The 23,926-nt window shown below is 42.4% G+C and overlaps 1 protein-coding gene and 1 long non-coding RNA gene across 4 annotated transcripts; both read right to left on the reverse strand.

Annotated features, from left to right (window-relative positions):
* Positions 1 to 2,601: 2,601 nt before the first annotated feature.
* On the reverse strand, positions 2,602 to 5,467 carry LOC125549489 (uncharacterized). Of its 3 annotated transcripts, none has more exons than XR_007301351.2 (6): positions 5,094 to 5,467; positions 4,899 to 5,017; positions 4,067 to 4,793; positions 3,896 to 3,953; positions 3,555 to 3,655; positions 2,602 to 2,863 (listed from the first exon to the last, which is right to left on the reverse strand). It is a non-coding gene; the product is annotated as an uncharacterized LOC125549489 (long non-coding RNA). The 3 variants fall into 3 exon arrangements; XR_007301350.2 differs by having other exon boundaries at positions 4,902 to 5,017; positions 5,094 to 5,466; XR_007301352.2 differs by lacking the exon at positions 4,899 to 5,017 and having other exon boundaries at positions 5,094 to 5,465.
* Positions 5,468 to 10,640: 5,173 nt separating this feature from the next.
* Positions 10,641 to 22,260, reverse strand: LOC147982297 (uncharacterized). The gene is made up of 6 exons (XM_087516265.1): positions 22,126 to 22,260; positions 14,238 to 14,501; positions 14,050 to 14,175; positions 13,187 to 13,358; positions 11,472 to 12,190; positions 10,641 to 10,877 (listed from the first exon to the last, which is right to left on the reverse strand). The coding sequence occupies exons 1-5, from the start codon at positions 22,258 to 22,260 to the stop codon at positions 12,066 to 12,068; spliced, it is 822 nt and encodes a 273-aa protein (XP_087372391.1). The 3' UTR covers positions 10,641 to 10,877; positions 11,472 to 12,065.
* Between the last annotated feature and the right edge of the window lie 1,666 nt (positions 22,261 to 23,926).

Genomic DNA, 23,926 nt, shown 5'->3' on the forward strand with positions numbered 1-23,926 from the left:
TGAAGCCATTGCTGTTGAATTAATCAGACCGGGGCAACACCCCGGATGCGCCCATCAAACTCCAGATATGGCACCCCACCACGACTAAGACGCCAAAGAAGGAAACCATACCTGCCATCCACGAACCACGAACCCAGTACACGTTCCGTCTTCCAGATGTCGTCGATGACCACAATCTGCATTCGCTCCTGGACTACCTCCCAAGCTCCGCGCCGACGCTGGAGCAAACGCTGTCGCAACGGCGAAGCCCGATGACACGGGTCCACCACGAGGATGCAGCCGCCGCCATGCTATCCTTGCTTGAACAAACTAGTTTCTAAATCCATCCCCAACCATAGAACCGATGACCTCGTCAGGGAAGGATCCGAAGAATCTTTATTCAGCGCCACCATCATCGTCGCCGAAGCCAAGACGATGAACAACCTAAATACCTAGACTACAAGGGAGTAAAAATGATTCACATGCGTGGATCTGGTGACCCCCCCCCCTACCACTGACGACCGAGGTCACCGACGAAGGGGAGCCGCCGGAGGACGGCGCTGAAGATGGCCTCCTGGCGGCGGCTAGGGTTCCAGAAAAGCATGACTTCTCATGGTCTCATGTGGGTAGTGAATTTTTGTATTTCTTTCCTTCTTAAATTTATTATTGTTTTGTTGAGGAATACAATACTACTTTCTTAATATATACAATACATAGACATATACGAAAATGATCGCCTACTATTCTGTTTGTCTTACTAGCGGTTGCAACCGGCATTTCTCCATAGCGAAGCACAAGTGTTCGCAACGCGGCCATCATTGGCGACCACAGGGAAGAAGATAAGCAACGACATGTGTGGAGTGCGGTGTCAAAATAAAGGATGCTGACTTGGGGGAATTGGGGAAGGGGGTGTTCATGAGCGATATGATTACTGGGATAAGAGTGTTTTAAGTTCTTTTCTCTCCCGTTGCAAAGTACGTACATGTTTTCTAGAATAAATACCTTAAAAAAAGATGCTATTACCCAACCATCACACTCATCATAGCTCCAAGGGGAAAGCACGATGAAAAATCCCATGTTACATAGAACACTACTTTTTTTAGGCAAACTCACAAGCTTTATTAAGACGTCACAACGTTTATACGGACAAATAAAAGATCTCCAGGATGGCCTAACAAAGATGGTGGCCAACCACTGAAGTAAGTGGATGCTTTGCGAGACTGTGAGCCTCGACATTATTTGAGGTCTTAAACTCATGAATAAAGATACAAGAATAAAAAAACTTTAGCTGTATCTATTATTTCATGTATTACTGCTGCATACGATGCTTCGTTACCATCCTTTATTGCTTCCATAGCTACTTTATAGTCTGATGCCATGGTGATCCTCCGGATATACAAATCGTCAACCAATGCAAGCGCCTCCCTTATTGCCAAAGTTTCCAATGTAGTTGGGTCATCTAAGTGGTTGAACCCAATAGCATAGGACCCCTGGTATACACCCGCCTGGTCTCGGCATATAGCTGCCACAGCTCCAAGGCCTCCGGCTCTAAACACTGTTGTGTCAACATTTATTTTAGCATGTCCCGCACATGGAGGCTGCCAGCAGCTTGGCCTGGGTGTCGATTGAGTAGAGGCCGAAATCACCGTTGGCTTCTGCAAGATCTTTATTTCATCCATGAAGGAGTTGATGAGGCAATCTGTCGCATACGGAGTTAGATAAATGTCTTCATGGCTCACCTTCAGCCGAGCTGCCCAGATCGCCCATAGTGTCACCACCATCCTAGTGTAGTCTTCATGGGGCAAAGTCTCGTTCATGGAAAAGAGCCAATCTTTGTCGTCCTCACTCTGGCTTTTCCACATGTGTTCGACCATGTCCTCTTTTGATAACGCCCATACACAGCGAGACATAGTGCAGCTAAGCAAAGAATGCCTCCAGCTATTTGCCGCACCACATAGTGCACACACATGCGTAGGTGCCATATTCCGATGATGGAGAACATCACCTATTGGTAATGACTGCCGGGCGAACCTTAAGGTGAATAAGTTCAGCTTCGATGGAATATCTTTCTTCCACGGGGAGGACCAACCTTTTCTCTCACCCTCAAGGTTCGAGCTACCCTGGATCTCCTCTAGCCAGCCTTCTCGGCCCATCTTCAAGTTGATAATTAGATTGTAAGCCGACCTGACCGTGAACCGGCCTTTTGGATCTTCATGCCAAGCCCAAAAAACCATTATATTTCTTGTGCAGAGTGGAATTCTCAATATTGCATCGGTGTCTATGGGTATAAACGTCTCCCACACCACATCTTCATGCCATCACTACCAGAAACTGAAATATTCCTGTGAGCCCAAACCCGACAGGAAAATAGGGCTTACAGACAGGGAAAGTATTTCCTGTCGGCCAACCGTCAGGGTTAGCCGTCAGGCATAGCCTGACAGGGAAATTTTCATATGCCTGTCGGCCAGCCGACAGGAACGTTATTCCTGTCGGTTTTCATTGTTTCCCTGACGGTTTTGGCCTCACAGGGATACATAGTCGTCAGGTTTGGCAAACCAGGTAAATTGCATATCCCTGTCGTACATAACCGCCAGGAAAAAATGAATCCAATGAACAAAGAAAAATCTTAACATAGCCATTTCATTACTCTGAATGTTTAGAACAGAGAAACATCACTATCAATAGCTTCCATCAACCATAGAGTTACAAATTCACATGCTTCGGATACAATTCCATCGAACTTGCATACATGAATCAAAGGACAATGAAAACAGAGGCGCAACATCTAAAAACACTAGTGCATCAACTAAATATTCACAGCGTGAGACCTCTTTTCATAATGTTTTGTTACAGCTTAAGTTGCAACCTTCTCTTCAAGGTTACCCTGCAGTGGACATAAATGAACTTGTAAAAGGGTGCAAGTGTCTCGCATAAAAGAAGTGCAAGTGTCATCACTTTGCTACAAAATGGTATCAAGAAACAGGAACAATATCTATAAGATATAATAAGAATAATCGATCTGATATCTCAGTTTCTCGCAATAACAGTGGCATATATGCCCAACTTGTTTTTGTCATAGCAAAGTTATCTATAAGATATAATAAGCATAATTGATCTGATATCTCAGTTTCTCGAAGTAACAGTGGCATATATGCCCAACTTGTTTTTGTCACAGCAAAGTTACCTAATTTTTCAGTTATATGGAAAAATAATGGAGTAATTTGTTCTAGAATCATATCTCAGATATATACAAACTATGCAATTGAAAAAATCCATTCAAATGGCAACCTAACCACATGCTTCTGAATTAGTTAGAACAGCTAACAATCTGAATAGATGAGATATTAGATGCTTCTTGCAAGTCAGGCTCTTATCACGGTACCAATGTAAATATTCTTAAGTGCAACTGCTCAATGATGCATAACCACAAAATTGTATAATAAGAAAATAACAAGGAGTTAAGTCTACCCATTTCAGATGTTCGAGAAAAATGGGCAGAGTCATCATCATCTCCATAACAGTGAAAATCAAAGCATTATGAAATTATTCAATAATGTAACAGCAGTGAACAGTACCTCTTTATTTAGAAGAATATGTATAATTTCTTGCCTTTATTGATCTTCCTTGTTGTGCTGATCATCTTCCTTGTACTTTCCATGCGACGGTTCAATTGTCCCTAAATCATAACAGTATGAAAGAGCATGGAACCAAAATGTATTGACAAACAAAACTAGATAATACATTTTTACAGTACTGCATGGTGAGACAATAAAGGACCCCAAAGAAATAGAAAGAAGTTGTCTGCAGATTAAACCAACATAGCAGCTACTGGCTCAGTAATGTTGATCTCACCTTGATTAGACAATTAATAATGATAAAAGTTTGGAGACGAGGGTGAAAGCAAAAGTAAAAATACCTTGATTAGAGCAAAGGCTCTTGCATCTCTCATAGATCCCAGATCTTGAATTTTTCTCCTACTCAAGATGAATTGCAAACTGGAAAAATCAGACCTCAAATACGTGCTGACCAATATTTAATTTATAGGTTGATGTGCATACAACAACAAAATATGAAATGGAAATAGTACCACTTCATTTGGACGAATATTATTCAATTTCTTGACATTGAGTGATAACCTGTGAAGTCTGTTCAATTCTTCCTAAATCCAAAAATAATGAAAGAGATTAAATCAAAGGGTATGGACAAACAAATTAGAGAGCAAAACCGTTACGTACTCGATAGTCAGACCATAAAAAAATCATAAGAAAATACAATAGAAAGTAACATTAAGAGTTTAAGACTGAACAAATGTAGCAGCTATTGGCTCAAAACAGACCAGATGATCTTGAGCATACTAGACATCGAATGTTATTGTAATATATAGGAGAAAACATGCCATACAATTATTCATGATAAACTTTGGAAGGGCGAAAGCACAAGTAAAAAACCTTATGCACCATGTGTCCCAACACAAGACAAAAAATAGTTTATGTATAGAACCTGCTAATGACTTTTTCAAGATTCTTATTTATTGCTCGATCTTGAGAAAATTAACTGGGTAACCAATGTTTACTGTTACTGCTTACGCAATAGTTTCAACTTCCGGTTACATGTTGATACACAACATACAAATATTGGAAGGGGTGACCCACGATTACAGAACTAGAAAAGAAGATATGCAGAGCTATATTTGAGAAACCAGTGATATATTAAATGATAACAAGCCTGCAGTATTGTCCATGACCTTTACAATTAACAGTTCAACTCTGTTTCCCTCCTCTGAAGAAGTGATGTTTTAGGATCAGTCATGTAACCTGGAAGACGAAAATCAAAATATATCAGACTTTCTAAAAGCAGTTTTGGTTCTAGTACTAGTAGATTCTCTTGCAGATATACGGTTGCAGAGGAGAGACATCAACTACCTTGGCCTATTCAAAACCAATGTCTGTATAAAGTCATTTTCTTCTATCAGTACCGAGCAAATGAGGAAGGAGACAATTCTCGTTATTTTCTGGTGAATCCAGTCGGGGGTACTCACCTATGAATTTTATCAGGAAATGGAAACAAATCCTAAAGAAGGGAATACAAAAAATATGGATCTGGAAGGGTGGTACCTGGATGGAAAGGGGTGGCACTCAAACAAGGATGCGATGGCAATCGACTTGACATCGGCGGGTACTTTGACGACGCCCTCTGGAGGTAGAGGCGAAGTTGACGGCGATATTCCGAAGGCGACCATTCCTTGTTCGGCAACCCAGCGAATATAGCGAATGGGGCGGCCGAGAGGTTGGACGAGGCGCATCCGGCGACGGGGGATTTGGGGCGCAGCAGGTTGGCGACGGATTTGGGGCGCATCAGCCCAGGAACAACGAGGGATTTGGGACGCCGCTGGCTGGCGGCGGCCAGATCTGGGATTTGGGGGCGCCGCTGGCTGGCTCGGTGGGGAATGACTGAGATTTTTTTCCAGTCGGGCTTTTATTCCAAGTTTTCCAACCGGTGAGCGGCAGCCCAAATATTAGCTCGATCAGCGGCGGGACGAGCTTTGTTTTGGCGCGCGAGGCTGAATTCATGGCGCCTATGGGCTTCATTTTCGCTGTGGGTTATGCACGCCAGGGAAATTGGTTAGTCCTGTGGGCCGGGCCAGGACCGACAGCAATATTGTTTTTTCTGTGAGTTTTCGCCGGACGCACAGGAATATGTCCTATTTTCCTGTGCGCTAGTGCGGGCCCGACAGGAAAAGGTATAACACACGGGAAAATTCCAGTTTCTGGTAGTGCATGATGACGAAGTATGGTCAATTAGCTCTAAGACCAGCTGAGGTGGGTGGTCAATCAAAGATGCAAATGGTTTCATCATACCTGACCTCGGAATCCAGTTTTCTTGCCATATTCTCGTCGTCTCCCTGTTTTCGATCATGCGGATAATGACGTGTTGCAAGATGTTTCTGCCATCCACAATAGCTCGCTAGACCTGCGACGAGTGTGGTCCAAGTTCTGCCTGCATCAATGAGCAAGATGGGAAGTATGCCGCTTTTAGAATCCTTGCGCTGAGTGTTTTTTTTTTTGAGCGATTTGCGCTGAGTGTGTGAGGCTCATGTAGTAGGACTCACCGGGCTTGTATGGACAGCAATTCAAGGTTGACCACTTCCAAATCACGAAAACCTAGCCCATGCATCAAGAACACTACTGGTCCAACTAGAAAAAAGCCCGTTAACGTACGCATGCCCACCCGGTCTGGCAACATAAAATGTCCCGCACAAGCCCACCACTGCTTGACAAACGAGAAGCACAGGTCGCGAACGCAAAACGGAAACAGATAGCCACAGGCCACGTACAACCTTTCCTCCTGATCGAGCTAATTGCATGTTGTGGGATTTTACGTGGACTCCGACGTCGCCGCCGGAGGATAGGTGGAACCCTAGATCGCCTCTAGGGGAAAGTTCTATCTGATTAGTATGTGGCGGCCGACTCAATCGGGTGTCGGGGAGATCAACACCAAGACCAAGGGTGCAAGGCTCGTTTGCATGGCGAATCCAACGCCGGCGGGGGCTTTGGAGGAGGTAGAGAAGATGAAGGCGGCGGCGATCGTGGAAGGAGAGCAGGAGGACAGGAGGCGGATCGGAGAGAACAACAAGGTTACGGGAGGGGCGGCTAGTAGAGGCCCTCCGGCGGGGGGAGAAGGAGGAAGCGGAAGTGGGGGTGGAGATGCGGTAGAGGAGGAAGATGAAGGGTGGGTTACTATGGCCCGGAACCAGACTTGGAGGACAAATTTGCTGGGATGAAGCTGCATGGAGAGGAGGAGGACAATCTCGACCTGTTAGGGGAAGTTGAGGAATTGATCAAGGGGGTGAGGTGGTTAGGACTGTTTCGTGTTCATACCACCAAGCCTTTCAATCATGCAGCGTTGTTGAGGCAGTTGCGGAACGCTTGGGCGGCTGCCCAGGGTGTGACTTTCAATGTCAAAGGACCCAACCTCTTCTTGTTCTAGTGCCACTGCATTGGCGACTGGAAGCGGATCATGGATGGAGGGCCATGGATTTTTTCTCTATGCTCCGGTAATAGTACAGGAATATAATGGTTTCACTGATGTGGCAGAATACAAACTGAATAAAGTTCCTTTATGGGCTCGAATTAAGGGTTTGCCGGATGGGTTGAAAGCTAAGAAAGAACTAGCAGAAAAGGTAGCCACCAAGGTTGGGGAACCACCTTTTACAGTGACTGTGAATGAGGGCAAGATTAACCCTTCAAGCACTTTGAGAGCATGAGCTTTTGTGGATGTTGACACACCACTCGTGAGATTTTTCCGATTACATTACAAAAAAGGAAGAAATATCCTGTTTACTACGAGAGGTTGTCAGACTTCTGCAATTTCTGTGGTTTGATGGGACACACAGTAGAGGAGTGCGGGGATGGAGTTCATGACCCGCGCACATGTGAACGGGGAGACTGGCTCCTGTGGAGCGCTGAACAGCCAGCCTACACATCAAGAGGAAGGGGTAGTATGGAAGGTAGGGGTAGAGGAGGTAGGTCTGGAGGATTGGGTGGAAGAGGAGGCGGAGGTGGTAGACAGGGAACAGGAGACCGTGAGGGAGAAAGGAGGGAGTTTGACGGGGAGGATGGAGGAACGCAGACCATGGATTACACGCAGCATGCCAGCTGAGAGGAGAATCCGAATGCTCGCAAAAGGCTCGTGCGTGCAGACGGATCAGTCAATGTGAGAGGACAAGGCCTCCCTAATCTCTCTGGCAAGGTGGCTGAAACTGTTTTGTTTCTAGAGAATGGAGGTGAGGATACACAGCAGGTGGCCTCTACAACACCTGGTAAAAACCCGATTGTGAAGAGGAGGAAGCGGGATGGTAGGTCTCAGGAGGAAGACATGGAGTATGTTGAGAAGGCGGCCTCTCTCGAGGAGGACCGCCGAGCCCAATGAAGTTACTGTGTTGGAACTGTCGCGGGATTGGCGACCCTGCGACGGTCCGTGAGCTCCGCGATCTCGTGGAGGCATGTGCACCAATGGTGCTTTGTATTGTGGAAACACAGTTGGCGAAGTACCAGGTGGAAGGTTTGGCGGGTACTTTAGGTTTTTCAGGTCGTTTTGGAGTAGATAGTGGTGGTAGGAGTGGAGTTTTATGCTTGTTTTGGAAGAATGATGTTAATATTGAAATAAAAACTTATTCTCGCTATCATATTGATTCAGTGGTGAAATTGGTGGGGAAGGACCCGTGGTGTTTGTGTGACGTCTGGATAATTAAGCTACAGTAATTCCATGTTAATGGTGCCATGTCATCGGCATTACTGTTGCTAATCTCACCTTGGTTCAAACACGAGTCAAATTCAAATTCAAATAACAAGACAAAATATTATTTCGTCAAACAGTAAATTAAAAATGTTACTCGGGTTGCAAATATTCACTAACCAATTGTCATTTATTAACCAACATTTTAGTATTGCCATGTTATGCTTTGATTGCTCTGTGTATTTATTGTGTTCCCCTCCGTTACTTCTTTCCGGTAAACCCCGAGACCGCTGTCGGTACCCCTGTGATCTACTACATCGACGACGAACCCTTCTTGCCAGAGCAACCAGGCAAGCCCCCCCCCCCCCTTGATCAACCTGATATCGCCTATTCTTCTCTCTACTGCTTGCATTAGAGTAGTGTAGCATGTTACTGCTTTCCGATAATCCTATTATGATGCATAGCCTGTCTTTGCTACTACTGTTGTTACCTTTACCTGCAATCCTAAATACTTAGTATAGGATGCTAGTATTCCATTAGTGGCCCTACATTCTTGTCCATCTGCCATGCTATACTATCGGGCCATGATCACTTGGGAGGTGATCACGGGTATATACTTATATACATAATATGTGATACATGTGGTGACTAAAGTCGGGTCGGCTCGTAGAGTACCCTCAAGTGATTCCGATGTGGGGGCTGAAGGGGCAGGTGGTTCCATCCAGGTAGTGGTGGGCCTGGGTTCCCGACGGCCCCCAACTGTTACTTTGTGGCGGAGTGACGTGGCAGGTTGAGATCACCTAGGAGAGAGGTGGGCCTGGCCCTGGTCGGCGTCCGCGGTTACTTCAAAATAACATGCACAACGAGATCTTGGTATTTGATCTGAGTCTGGCCACTAGCCTATACGCACTAACCAACTACGCGGGAATAGTTATGGGCACTCGACGTCGTGGTATCGGCCGAAGCCTTCGTGACGTCAGTGACTGAGTGACGCGCGCCAGGTTGGACCGCGTAACGCAACTTCCTTTGTAATGGAGGTTGCTGGTCTGCTCACCGGCCACCTGTCGGTGTCAAAACCGGTAGATCTCGGGTAGGGGGTCCCGAACTATGCGTCTAGGATCGATGGTAACAGGAGACAGGGTACACAATGTTTACCCAGGTTCGGGCCCTCTCTATAGAGGTAATACCCTACGTCCTGCTTGATTGATATTGATGAATATGAGTGTTACAAGAGTTGATCTACCATGAGATCGTTATGGCTAAACCCTAGAAGTCTAGCTTGTATGACTATGGTAATGACTGTCTCCTTTCCGGACTAACCCCTCCGGTTTATATAAACACCGAGGGGATCTAGGGTTTACATAGAGTCGGTTACATAAGAAGAAATCTTCATAGTCAGTCGCCAAGCTTGCCTTCCACGCCAAGGAGAGTTCAATCCGTACACAGGTACAGTCTTCGGCCTTCATGTCTTCACAGCCCATCAGTCCGGCCCAATAGATAACAGGCCGGACGCCCGAGGACCCCTTAGTCCAGGACTCCCTCACCGCCCATGCAACGTGCAGGTGTGCAATGGGCGATGGGCCCCGACCCCTGCGCGCATAGGATTGAGACCGGCGTGCTGACCTCTCTTTTGTGCCTAGGTGGGGCTGCGACGTGTTGATCTTTCGAGGCCGGGCATGACCCAGGAAAGTGTGTCCGGCCAAAGGGATTGAGCATGTTGGGAAATGCTGTGCACCCCTACAGGGAAGTTTATCTATTTGAATAGTCGTGTCCCTCGGTAAAAGGACAACCCGGAGTTGTACCTTGACCTTATGACAACTAGAACCGGAAACTTAATAAAACACACCCTTTCAAGTGGCACTACAAGAAATATGTCAACTTGCGACCATCACTATTGGTCACTGAAAGGTCATTGTTTTTCATTTCGACCTTTTTGTGACCAAAAACAGAAGGTCAAAAGCTGGCGGTCGTAAACTGAAATTAACGACCTTCTATGTGAGAAGGTCGTGGAATTCCATGACCAAAACAAAAGGTCATTGATGCTATGACCTTCTATTTTGGTCGCTAGCTCTCTACACAGGCCACGTCGGATCCTTCGTGGCAATCTGACGTGGCAAAATTGCGACCAATTGAAAAGGTCGTTGATAAGATTCAGCCCGGTCCAATTAGGTGTCTATATGGGCCGAGCCCATTAATTCGGCTTATATATATATATTTTTTTTTTCCTGTCAAATTTTGTTAGCTTCATGGGCCAAGCCCAATATTGCAGCCTTTTATTGTTGGGCCGTGGCCTTCTAAAATTGTTTGGGCCATTATATTTTGGAGCTAGTCCCATCAATCCGATAGGTCCCGCTTGTCATCATCTCACACATTGGGCACACTTGACAGAAATTTCAAAACTGCTCAGATTATTTTCATAAGTGGGTCCCGCGAGTAAAGTTTCCATTCCACACGTTTTCAAATCACATACATAGTCAATATTTCAGACGAAACAATACAGATGTAGTTCATCAAATAAAACTAAGTCTACTACAATCTGTATATAGTGTATTACAACCCAAATATGCCTACTATTACAATATTACAATATTTACAGTCTATAAGGCTCTTTGCTGAGTAGGGCTATACGACTTCGAACTTCAAATTTTGTAGACCTGGAGCTCCTGTAAAAGAGTGAACACATAGGCTACCAGCATTAGAGTCACTATTATTCGTGTAGTAGATTTGCAAACCACCAGGTTCCGTGTACAGACTATCGAAAAATTATATATTGAAAGAGATCTCATAGAAATGTAGATTTTTTTGGCCAAATATATGATAAACCAACATGTTTGTGATGCATCTTCACAGAACCACAAGAACACTAGATATAATATAATATGATTCCAGAAGTATAATGCTAGCGACAAGAGCATCAATCAGTAGCAGGTATATAGCTAGCAAACTATCTACTAGACATCATCGACACTTGAACCATAACATGCATGTCCAGCAAGGAAACAAAAAATGGGACAAGTACTAATGCTGGATAACATGTACAGGAAGGCCATCCAATGGTTTCAGCCACATCCTAATAAACCAGCGACACTCTAATACTACTAATTACCAGTAGCAAATAAAATAGTAAGATGAGGCACCAGCACTTAATCATCGACACAACAGTCCGTAAGGACTCAACCACGGCACAAAAAGCATCAAAATCCTAACTAACCCATGAAACAGAGCATGCTTGTAGCATAGCAAAGGGAGGAGCTCACAATGGTGGTTTGCGTAACCGATGTCAAACAACCTCTGTTCGTCGCTTGCGAGCACCATGCACCTTGGTGCCTTGCATACGGCCTCCTTCGAGTCTGCGAGAGAAAGAACGAGGTGAAGGTTAGTCGCATCAAGGATGCTGCTGTTCTGGGTCAAGCTAAGTCAACAGCATAAGAGATTTTAGTTAACAAAAATTAACATGTGAACATCTTACACAATAGTAGTATAGATTGTAGTAGTAAGCATGCAAGGAAACAAAACATGGGACAAATATTGATAGAAACAAAACAACCAGGATATGACAATAGGAGTAGTATAGATTGTAGCGACAGAAGCACAAGCATGCAAATATGCATCTCATCCCAACCTAAAATTAGAAACAGTAGCAGCCATTCATTTTTACGCAAGTGTAAAACTAAACCATAAGCACTACAACATTTGCTAAACTTGTCAGCTAAAGAACTCTATCTCGAAAGGCCTGAAAGAAGATTACATAAGCACCAGAACACCCTAACCACCACCAATTCTCTTCATAGTTGATCTGATGTAAAAAAGTAAGCAATATGATACAGCAGCAGGCAAGTAGTATATATCACTCATGGGCGTATGGGGCAAGGCGGAGGTAGTTCATGTGCTCGGCGCACATGCGGATGGCGTTCTCGGCATATATCTGGGCGCCGTCGGTGTTTCCCTTCTCGATGGCCTTCTTCACCTTGAGCTTCTGCCATTCAACATATAAACATATAAATAAAGTACACTAATTCTAGAAGAGAAAACACAAAGCAATAAAGGATAAATGGACCATTTCCCCACAATTTTTTCCTGATTCAAACATCTACAGTCCAACCACTGATGTCTTAAGCATCTGTTGTTGGTATGACCACACATGAGAATCAACTTCAGAGAATAAAAATCACATTTGCTCAAATTATGCAAGAAAATCAAGGGCCCCTACCCTCCCACTTTCCTAGAACAAAATGAGTATATGAGCAGCAACTATATAGGACTGATGATGCATGTACTACCTGGGAAAGAGCCACCACCAGCAGTTTGTTATAGTAGCAGGGTCAGTGAACTTTCCAAATATGGATTCAGCAAATGCATAGTGTGTTCACTTGTTAATTGGCTAGTTGAGTTCTACTGATAACCTATAGAGCAACTAAAATTGTGTTGTTATATATAGACACGCAGCGTAGATGAGAAAAATGGAAGACATGACTTTGATGCTATCTTGAAAGTAAAAAAGAACTATATTTATCAAAACTTTGAAAAGTAACTAAATAGTGCAATGGTATAATATTTGATACGGCAGCCAGGAAGTGGTACAATACAAATGTTGATTAACCAAATTACAAAAGAGTTCCCAAACATTTGGTGCTCACAGGTAGAACTTAAGAATCATTAGTGAATTACTAGTGCAATACAGAGATGCTGAAAACATACCCAAACCCGTTCAATATTTCCGCACATTTTATTTTTGCAATTTTTTCATGTAAAGAAGTTCTTTTCTGCAATGTTCCAGGAAACCAAATGAAAGATGCCAGTCTCACACTATGCAGAATATGAACCCGCGTGAAATGCAAATGAACAGATGACCCAGTACCTGCTAGCGTTTGTACAAGACCGAGATAATGTGATCATGTGTTGGGTAAGAGAAACTATTGACAACGACCTCATAGCACAAAATTCAGCAGACCAACAATGTGTAAGGCAAGACCATGGCAGGGATCTAGTTCTCCCCCAGCAGAGTCCCTTTGGAGCCGATCAGCTCCCCACGCAAGCAACTTCCGAATGCAATCCAAGTCCCCGCTGTGAGCCGCCACATGCACGGGGTGAGGGGGCGCCATGACCCTGATGATCAGCCGGAGGTTGCTTCTCACCACAAGTACCTGCACATATCACTTGTTGGAGTTAGTTCTTTTCAATTAATAAATTCTTTTAGTTGAACAAGACATGCTCATCCATGGAGATGCACATGTAATTTAGGATGTGGAATAATACTGGCGCTGACAATGTACTGTTGTCTCACATTATATGTGTGGCATATGCTTTCAAAACAATGGTCAAATAACCATGCACATCTGATAGTTCCAGTGAAAAGAATATATGCAAATTGAGCAACCTGAGTGTAGATACACTACAATTTCAGATACACTGCATAACACGTGCATGGATCCAATTTGCAGGTCATTCCGACAACTGACAGGGAACCAAAATAAAGATGACAGAATAAGTTGAAACTTGTAAAGTTGAATATTCCCCAATACTCAGCATCCCACGAATGCAACCAAGCCTCCATGTACAGTTCAGGTTCAGACATGATTATATATATAATGACCAAAGTAAACTCTGCAGAAAACATACTAGTCCCACCGATCCTAAACTCCAGGAAGTCACCCAACAAATCACCTAATTAACACAGAAATTACTTCATTTTTATCCCGTTGACATCAACAACCCCGGAAATCCTAAATTTAGGCGGTCTCTCAAGGTTGCTACTAGTAAAGATGGACATGGCGAGTCCTAGCGGTCAAAGAAGCAGATCTAGCGGGGCAGTGAGATGTGTAGAGATGATGGAACCTTCTTGAGCGTGAGGCACTGCAGCTTGGGCAGGTCCTCCTCGAGGAGCTTGGCCTTGGCGCGGCGGATCTCGGCATTGAGCGTGACGACCGTGGCCCGGTTCTTCCCCTTTGCTGCCTCCGCTTTCTGCAACCAAACTGATCAGATTCAGACCAGGGCAGCGGGGGTAGGGGCGGAGAGTAGGGTACCTTGACACACTGGGAGATCTCGGCGTCGACGGAGCCGTAGAGGCGGGCAAGCGTGTGGAGGGTGGGGCGTCGCGAGGAGAAGATGGAGGAGAGGAAGGGGAAGGGATCGAGAGGAGTGGGGACGGAGTGGCGATGCAGTGATGAAGGGCGCGGGTGAGGATGGCGGCGAGCTCCGCCCGATGGAGTTGGCGGCGGTGATCTGGCCTCGCCGTCGCCAGAAGTGGTGGATCCCAGTGAAGTTAGGGGTGGCGGCCGAAACCCTAGCTAGGCACGGGGGGTGGTGGAAGGCGGGAGCGACGATTCTGGCCGGAGGCGAGGGAGGAGTGGAGGGGAGGGAAGGGGAGGGTGCAGATCGGTGGCGAGGGGAGAGGTGGGTGGCGGAGGCGAGGGAAGAGGTGGGCGGCGGAAGGAAGGGGAGGAGGGGGTGGCGGCGGAGGGATTTGGATCAGGGAGAGGAGTGGGGGCGGGGAGGGATCTGGATCGGCTAGGGTTGGATCGACTTCACGCGCGTGTGAGAGAGAGAGAGGCTGCACTGGATTGGATCAACGGATGGATTGATGTATGGATGGACGGATGGACGGATGTTTGTCACGTCATCGATCCATGTCAACGGATTCCACCAATCAGAATTAAGCTTATGTTTCTTTTGTAGTTTTTATCCTCTTATTTAGGGGAAACATTCAACATATTAACCACTAATAGTTTGTTAAAATGAAATAATATTGTGCACATGTCTGTATGTTGTGATGACAAACAATGTTGATCTAGAGAGTTTTCATTTTCATTGCACAAAAAGTGTTCTCAGAAACGAGCTATCATGCATGAAGATTCATGGCTTTCAAGCCAAATGATCAATCTTATGGCCACATTCATGGCATAGTTTGTTCAAATGATCTCATATTGTGCACAAGCGTGCATCTTGGAATTCCAAACAATGTTGACTAAGGGATTTTAAATTTTCTTTGCACGGAAAATTCATTTTCCATTTTCTGAGTGCCTGTAATGAGTTTTTGTGTGAAGGACATACCATATATTTGTTCCAAAATTGGACCAAATCAATTTTATAAAATACTAGGCCATATTTAATTCATAATTGACCAAATGGTTGGGTGTCAAAAGCTTTGATCCACCTCTGGTGAAAAAGACAAATTTCCACCAATTCAGAAGGAAGCGGGTCAAATTTGAACTGTAGCTGCCTCATAGTTTGCTCTTTATTTTTTCCAAAAATCATTTCTAGGTACATAACTATCTATTTAATCATAGAAACATCAAAAGGTTTCCAAGATTCAACAACTAGCTAGGAATGGTCAAGCCCGTCGTTTTGACCGCATTTTGTAACGGGCATAAAATATTCAAAAAATCAAAAAATTGGAAAACCTTCGCATTGTGTCATCATATGTGACCAAGTTTTAAGGAAAAATAATAAACTTGTAATGTTGTAATTGTTTTAAAAAAGTGTTCACAAAATCGAGCTATCATGCGTGAAGATTCATGGCTTTCAAGCCAAATGATCAATCTTATGGCCACATTCATGGCATAATTTGTTCAAATGATCTCATATTGTGCACAAGGGTGCATCTTGGAATTCCAAACAATGTTGCCCAAGGGAGTTTTCATTTTCTATGCACAGAAAATTCATTTTCCATTTTCTGAGTGCCTGAAATGAGGGTTTTTTGTGAAGGACCTACCATATATTTGTTCCAAAATTGGACCAAATCAATTTTATAAAATACTAGGCCATATTTAATTCACAATTGACCAAATGGTTGGGTGTCAAAAGCTTTGATCCACCTCTGGTGAAAAAGACAAATTTCCGCCGATTCAGCTGGAAGTGGGGCAAATTTGAATTGTAGCTGCCTCATAGTTTGCTCTTTATTTTTTCCAAAAACCATTTATAGGTACATAACTATCTATTTAATCAGAGAAACATCAAAAGGTTTCCAAGATTCAACAACTAGCTAGGAACGGTCAAGCCCGTCGTTTTGACCGCATTTTGAAATGGGCATAAAAAATTCAAAAAAAATCAAAAAATTGGAAAACCTTCGCATTATGTCATCATATGTGACCAAGTTTTCAGGAAAAATAATAAACTTGTAATACAGCAATTATTTTTAAAAAGTGTTCACAGAAACGAGCTATCATGCGTGAAGATTCATGGGTTTCAAACCAAATGATCAATCTTATGGCCACATTCATGGCATAATTTGTTCAAATGATCTCATATTGTGCACAAGGGTGCATCTTGGAATTTCAAACAATGTTGCCTAGGGGAGTTTTCATTTTCTTTGCACGGAAAATTCATTTTCCATTTTCTGAGTGCCTGAAATGAGTTTTTTTTGTGAAGGACCTACCATATATTTGTTCCAAAATTGGACCAAATCAATTTTATAAAATACTAGGACATATCAATTCACAATTGACCAAATGGTTGGGTGTCAAAAGCTTTGATCCACCTCTAGTGAAAAAGACAAATTTCCGCCGATTCAGCTGGAAGTGGGGCAAATTTGAATTGTAGCTGCCTCATAGTTTGCTCTTTATTTTTTGCAAAAGTCATTTCTAGGTACATAACTATCTATTTAATCAGAGAAACATCAAAAGGTTTCCAAGATTCAACAACTAGCTAGGAACGGTCAAGCCCGTCGTTTTGACCGCATTTTGAAACGGGCATAAAAAATTCAAAAAAATCAAAAAATTGGAAAACCTTCGCATTGTATCATCATATGTGACCAAGTTTTCAGGAAAAATAATAAACTTGTAATACGGCGATTATTTTTAAAAAAGTGTTCACAGAAACGAGCTATCATGCGTGAAGATTCATGGCTTTCAAGCCAAATGATCAATCTTATGGCCACATTCATGGCATAATTTGTTCAAATGATCTCATATTGTGCACAATGGTGCATCTTGGAATTCCAAACAATGTTTCCTAAGGGAGATTTCATTTTCTTTGCACGGAAAATTCATTTTCCATTTTCTGAGTGCCTGAAATGAGTTTTTTTTTGTGAAGGACCTACCATATATTTGTTCCAAAATTGGACCAAATCAATTTTATAAAATACTAGGACATATTTAATTCACAATTGACCAAATGGTTGGGTGTCAAAATATTTGATCCACCTCTGGTGAAAAAGACAAATTTCCGTCGATTCAGTTGGAAGCGGGGCAAATTTGAATTGTAGCTGCCTCATAGTTTGCTCTTTATTTTTTCCAAAAATCATTTCTCGGTACATAACTATCTATTTAATCAGAGAAACATCAAAAGGTTTCCAAGATTCAACAACTAGCTAGGAACGGTCAAGCCCGTCGTTTTGACCGCATTTTGAAACGGGAACAAAAATTGAAAAAAAAAATCAAAAATTGGAAAACCTTCGCATTGTGTCATCATAGGTGACCAAGTTTTCAGGAAAAATAATAAACTTGTAATACGTCAATTATTTTAAAAAAGTGTTCATAGAAACGAGCTATCATGCGTGAAGATTCATGGCTTTCAAGCCAAATGATCAATCTTATGGCCACATTCATGGCATAATTTGTTTAAATGATCTCATATTGTGCACAAGGGTGCATCTTGGAATTCCAAACAATGTTTCCTAAGGGAGTTTTCATTTTCTTTGCACGAAAAATTCATTTTCCATTTTCTGAGTGCCTGAAATGAGTTCTTTTGTGAAGGACCTACCATATATTTGTTCCAAAATTGGACCAAATTAATTTTATAAAATACTAGGCTATATTTAATTCACAATTGACCAAATGGTTGGGTGTCAAAAGCTTTGATCCACCTCTGGTGAAAAAGACAAATTTCCTCCGATTCAGTAGGAAGCGGGGCAAATTTGAACTATAGCTGCCTCAGAGTTTGCTCTGTATTTTTTCCAAAATCATTTCTAGGTAAATAACTGTCTATTTAATTAGAGAAACATCAAAAGGTTTCCAAGATTCAACAACTAGCTAGGAACGGTCAAGCCTATTGTTTTGACAGCATTTTGAAATGGGCATAAAAAATTCAAAAAAATAAAAAAAAATTGGAAAACCTTCGCATTGTGTCATCATATGTGACCAAGTTTTCAAAAAAAATAACTTGTAATATGGCAATTATTTTAAAAAAGTGTTCACAGAAACGAGTTATCATGCGTGAAGATTCATGGCATTCAAGCCAAATGATCAATCTTATGGCCACATTCATGGCATAGTTTGTTCAAATGATCTCATATTGTGCAAAAGGATGCATCTTGGAATTCCAAACAATGTTTTCTAAGGGAGTTTTCATTTTCTTTGCACGAAAAAATCATTTTCCATTTTCTGAGTGCCTGAAATGAGTTTTTTTGTGAAGGACCTACCATATATTTGTTCCAAAATTGGACCAAATCAATTTTATAAAATACTAGGACATATTTAATTAAAAATTGACCAAATGGTTGGGTGTCAAAAGCTTTGATCCACCTCTGGTGAAAAAGACAAATTTCCGCCAATTCAGTAGGAAGCGGGTCAAATTTGAACTGCAGCTGCCTTATAGTTTGCTCTTTGTTTTTTTAAATCATTTCTAGATACATAAGTATCTATTTAATCATAAATACATGGTTTGGTGGTGATACGTTGAGGTTTGGACGGTGGCCCAGGGCCCCAACTCCAAAGCACGTAGACTCGCATGCCCGCCGCATGGTCACCGCATGACCGTGGTGTTGCCATATATTTTGGGAAGCCTAGGAATGTCTAGTAGGTTTGGCACTCCCCAGGTAGATGCTTGGAAGAAAATAACAACAAATGAATCTCACAAGGAGACCGAACTATGCTCAAACATGAATTAGCAACCAAGTGTTTGATTAGCGGTACGGGAAATTCACAAGGCCAATGGGCCTGAGTTTTGGGTGAGGATGATCATGTACTACGGAGACTGTCTTGGAAAAATTTCAGCTCAAATGGAGGAGTTTGGAAGGCACTTGCTTTGCAAAGTACCACATTGGGTAGAAATATGGATGCTGAAGCTGGGCTCAAATGAATAACTGGATTGAGCTGAAATTTTGTGGAGTATGGTAATTTGGGCATAGTACAGCACTGTAAAAAGTTTATACCATTTGGATAATCCTAGCTTGTACTTCCTTCACAAAGCTTATCTCTGGATAGAAACTTTAGAAATTTGCTGAGGAAGATTTAATAGGCAAATGGAGCTGAATATTGGAATGTGGCAATGATTTGTATATGTAAGATGTCACAAAAAGTTTGAGGACAATAGGAGGTGTCTATATAGCACTTGCTTTGCAATGTGCCAATTTGGACAGAAAATAGAAATTGAAGCTGGGCTTACATAGATGATTGGATTATGCTGAAATTTGGTGTAGGGGGTTTCTATAGTCAAGGTAATGTCCTGGTAAATTTTCAGCAATTATAAATCAATATAAAATGTAGTTGCTTCACAAACTAAAAATATTACCAGAAACAAAGATTCGATGGTGAGCTCACATGTATTGTTAGATAGAGCTAAACTTTTTTGTAGAGCTATGACTTTGCGATATTCCTATCTTGTACTTCCTTCACAATGCTTCTAGGTGGACAAAAACTTTGGAAATTTGCCGAGGAAGATTTACTGGGCAAATTGAGATGAATTTTGTAGTGAGTCAATAATTTGGATAAGAGTGCTCAAAATTTTTGAGGGCAATCAAGTTTGGATAGGAAAGAGTGCCCAAAATTTTGAGGGCAACCAAGAATATATAAATAGTACTTCCTTCACAAAGTGATGTTCTGAACAGAATAGGAAAATGAATATTGTTGAATTATTTTTGAACTAGGCAAGGAAGTATTTTTACATATTTGATGAAGATATGACCCAAAGAATTTTTGAGATTTTTTCGGGAATTTTGGGAATGACAGAAATATAGGTTGCTTCACAACCTAGGGCAAAAATTGACACATGGACATGACACATAGGCAAAACTGATGAGGTGGCGCCTAGGTTATGACCATCTATATTGGTCGTGATGAGTTAGAAATAAGGCAGTGGATCAGTGATGTCTGCTTTATGACCATTTTGTGTAAGGAAATTACGACCATTATGGCCAAAATGGTCGATATAGTTGAGGGTTTGGAGCCCCCCGAGCAGCTTTTGACCAATTGGTCTCAAATGCTCGTAGATCTATGACCAATTCTTCTAGGGTAACTGACATAAGGTCACTAGTTGACATATTTCTTGTAGTGTGCCAGATACAACCCGGTGGTCGCTCACTCACAAGTCGATGAGGAGAGGATCACCGGGTAGGATTATGTTATGCGATGATACTTGGTTAACTTACCATCTACTCTCTTCTATTGCTTCAAGATTGAGGCTTCCAGAAGCGTAGTCTTCGATAGGACTAGCTATCCCCCTCTTGTTCCGGCATTCTGCAGTTCAGTCCACATATACTACCCCTTTCATTGATACCAATGCATATGTAGTGTAGCTCCTTGCTTGTGAGTATTTTGGATGAGTACTCACGGTTGCTTTGCTCCCCCTTTTCCCGTTTCTATACCCGGTTGTTGCGACCAGACATTGGAGTCTAGGATCCAGACACCACCGTCGACGATGACTCCTACTACACTGGAGGTGCCTACTACTACGTGCAGGCCGCTGACGACGACCAGGAGTAGTTTAGGAGGATCCCAGGCAGGAGGTCTGCACCTCTTTCGATATGTATCCCAGTTTGTGCTAGCCATCTTATGGCAACTTGTTTAACTTATGTCTGTACTCAGATATTGTTGCTTCCGCTGACTCGTCTGTGATCAAGCTCTTGTATTTGAGCCCTCAAGGCCCCTGGCTTGTAATATGATGCTTGTATGACTTATTTTATTTGTAGAGTTGTGTTGTGATATCTTCCCGTGAGTCCCTGATATTGATCCTATACATTTGCATGTATGATTAGTGTATGATTGAATCGGGGGCGTCATAAGTTGGTATCAGAGCTGACTTCCTGTAGGAATCCCCCTTCCAAACTCCTTGGCCGAAGTTGAGTCTAGTCATTGAAAAACTTTTACTAACATGGTTGTGTGGCTTACGGGCCCTCGTAGCCATTGGGTGGTATTAGGATCTTTTATTCCTCGTCTATACTATGGGATTCTAATTTCTCTTCTATTCGGGTTAAATGATTTTGCTAATTCTAACTCTAGGTTCTCGTAACCATTTCTGCTGGAGAGCTCAGATGATCGACTACTTCACCAGAAGATTCTAAGATACTCTTTGATGATTTCCCGCGACCTTGGTGCCCACCGCCTTTGCAAATCCCTGCCACTGTTAAATCCCTATGGATAACTACATACACTTGCCATTCATATAATCATTTCCCGTTGATCTTGTTACTACAAGATACCTCGAAATTCTCTCTGTTGTTCCAAGAACCGTTTGTGTCACTGCCTTGCAGTTCTTTGCCACATGAATACCCTTACGGATAATTCCTCACACTTACCGAGTATCCGCTCATCCCCAGTTTTTTATGTGTTTCACTAAGGTCTTCAAAATAATACTCGATCTTCCAAAAATCCTTAGCAGCTTTTTCCTCTTGTAATTCTTGCTTGCTTGCATTATGGTTAATCCCATAAGTATAGTAATCTTATTGGCATCCTTTGCCAGTATCATTTTGAGCCCACTGATTCATTAAGTGTGAATGCTCGCAATCCTCAACTAGATCCTAGAATTCATCCTTCCGGCTCAGACGTCATTTTAAACATGAGCTGGTTCTCGACTAATTAAATTGCCATCGATTGTACCCTAAGCCTATTCAACTTATCCATCCTTGATCACAGCATTTGCTTTTGGTCTCTTGATTCGGAAATCATAATTCCTTTACACTTGATTGAATTAGTCAGTTGTTTCTATAATATGATCTCCTTGCATTCTTTCTTCTTCTGGTTGAGTATCGATACTCACATCTGATTCTTTGTGGTCCGCCAGATCCTTTTGTGGATTATTATCCGACCGTTCCAGCATATTCTCAAAACCTCGAGTTCTTCCCCTGATACATAACGCCTTTGGTACATTGTAGCATCTGCTTTTGTCAGCCATGCTCTGCTTCCGAGCTTGAGCTATTTGCTACTGAAGTTTGTGGTATATGTTCCTAAGATGCCCCGAGGGGTTGAACCTGTGCCTTCCATAATCTATGTGAACTTGAAATTTATGCGGGTTATACTCCACTGGCTTTTCGTCAGATAAAATTTCAATGCTACAACTTCATGGAAAGTGAGAAGTGAATGAAAGATTATGCATTGGAGAAGTGGGAGTCAACCTTGAACTTTGTGTTCATGCCCATGGACACGATGTAGATCCTATCATGGAAGCTTCTTGTACTAATGATTATTTGCTTGATAAAATATTATGTGGTATCTGTTAATTGATCCTTTGCAATCGTGGTTCCGACCATATTTTCTCCTTGATTTCATTTCTCGGGCAAGTTAAAGTACTTGTCCTTTGAAGATCAATACATCTCCGCAACCTCTATTTTGATCTTCCTTCGAGTATTATCCTCCGGTATATTGAGAATATCAAAGAATTGTGTCGCTTCCTATGAGTCTACATCTAGTATTGCTTCTCATCAATTTTAGAATTCCCCCAGATTTTGAGTTATTAGTCAACCGAGACCACTGCATAGGGAATCGAATCAACATTGTGATTCAGTACTCCTAGTACTTTGTTGTTGGGAAGTTTAATACTCCGTCATGTCAATCCTAGCCTGATTGGCTATATCATCATCATGCTGATTTTAACTGTGCTACCTCATCCTTATTCCCGGAGCACAACCTTCGACGATGAGCTAAGCTTACGTTGATTCCCTCATCTTATCGTTCCACCTCGAACAATAAGCTTGGTTCCGCGTTGGTGTCGTATCCATGGATCCAATAATCTATCCCTGCATCAGTCCTTTTGCTTGATGCAGTTGCTTTTTAATTGCTTCTTCATGGAGCCTCTCAACAAAATTTCTCATGATCATCATCAACATTTTGACTCCTTCCGGGTTATCAATCAAATTCTTGATGATAAGTGTCATCCTCATTCCTTGGTAGTTTGAGTTACCATCGACAACATACTTACCTTTCTTTCATCACAAACTTGTTCATGTTATGGAGCTCCTTGCTGTCCAGCCTTTGTTCTTCTTTAAATTGGAGCGTTTCCATCTTTGATATCAGGAATGTCATGAGAATTTCACCACCTCTTTAAGAATTCTTGATACAAGTGATACCTCTTGCCATCTCCCTTCTTTCCTTGGTCCCTGTGTTGTATCTAACTGGAAAACCGACAATTGATCTATGTCGTGCGAATTCAAAACTTCTAGCAACCCTATTGCTTTGAAGTTATTGATCGATAGTTCATTGTTAGACTATTGATTATTGAATCACCATACTAACATTGATCATGCTACCTAAGCCCATATTTTGGGTGCACCTTTCAACCAATGTTTGCTCGTGGATGTTCTCCTCGAGCATACATCATTATATCATTTGATCTAACAAATGTTATCTCCTTGTTCAAATACTGGTGGAAATCCATCTTTTGGAAATCTCGATAAATTGTCGCTGAGTTCATCAGCTACCTCCTCATCCCCTCATTGGTTTAATAATGAAATTTTGTTTTGGAACTCGCTTCCATAGTTCATTCCCTAAAATCTTACAATGTCATCTCATCAATTTGTGTTGCCCCTTTTCTTCTCAGGCATCCTGAGTCTGAGGTATCCTGA

The sequence above is a fragment of the Triticum urartu genome, chromosome 3A (genome assembly GCF_056163025.1).
Source record: "Triticum urartu cultivar PI428250 chromosome 3A, HENAU_Tu73, whole genome shotgun sequence".
Lineage (NCBI taxonomy): Eukaryota > Viridiplantae > Streptophyta > Magnoliopsida > Poales > Poaceae > Triticum > Triticum urartu.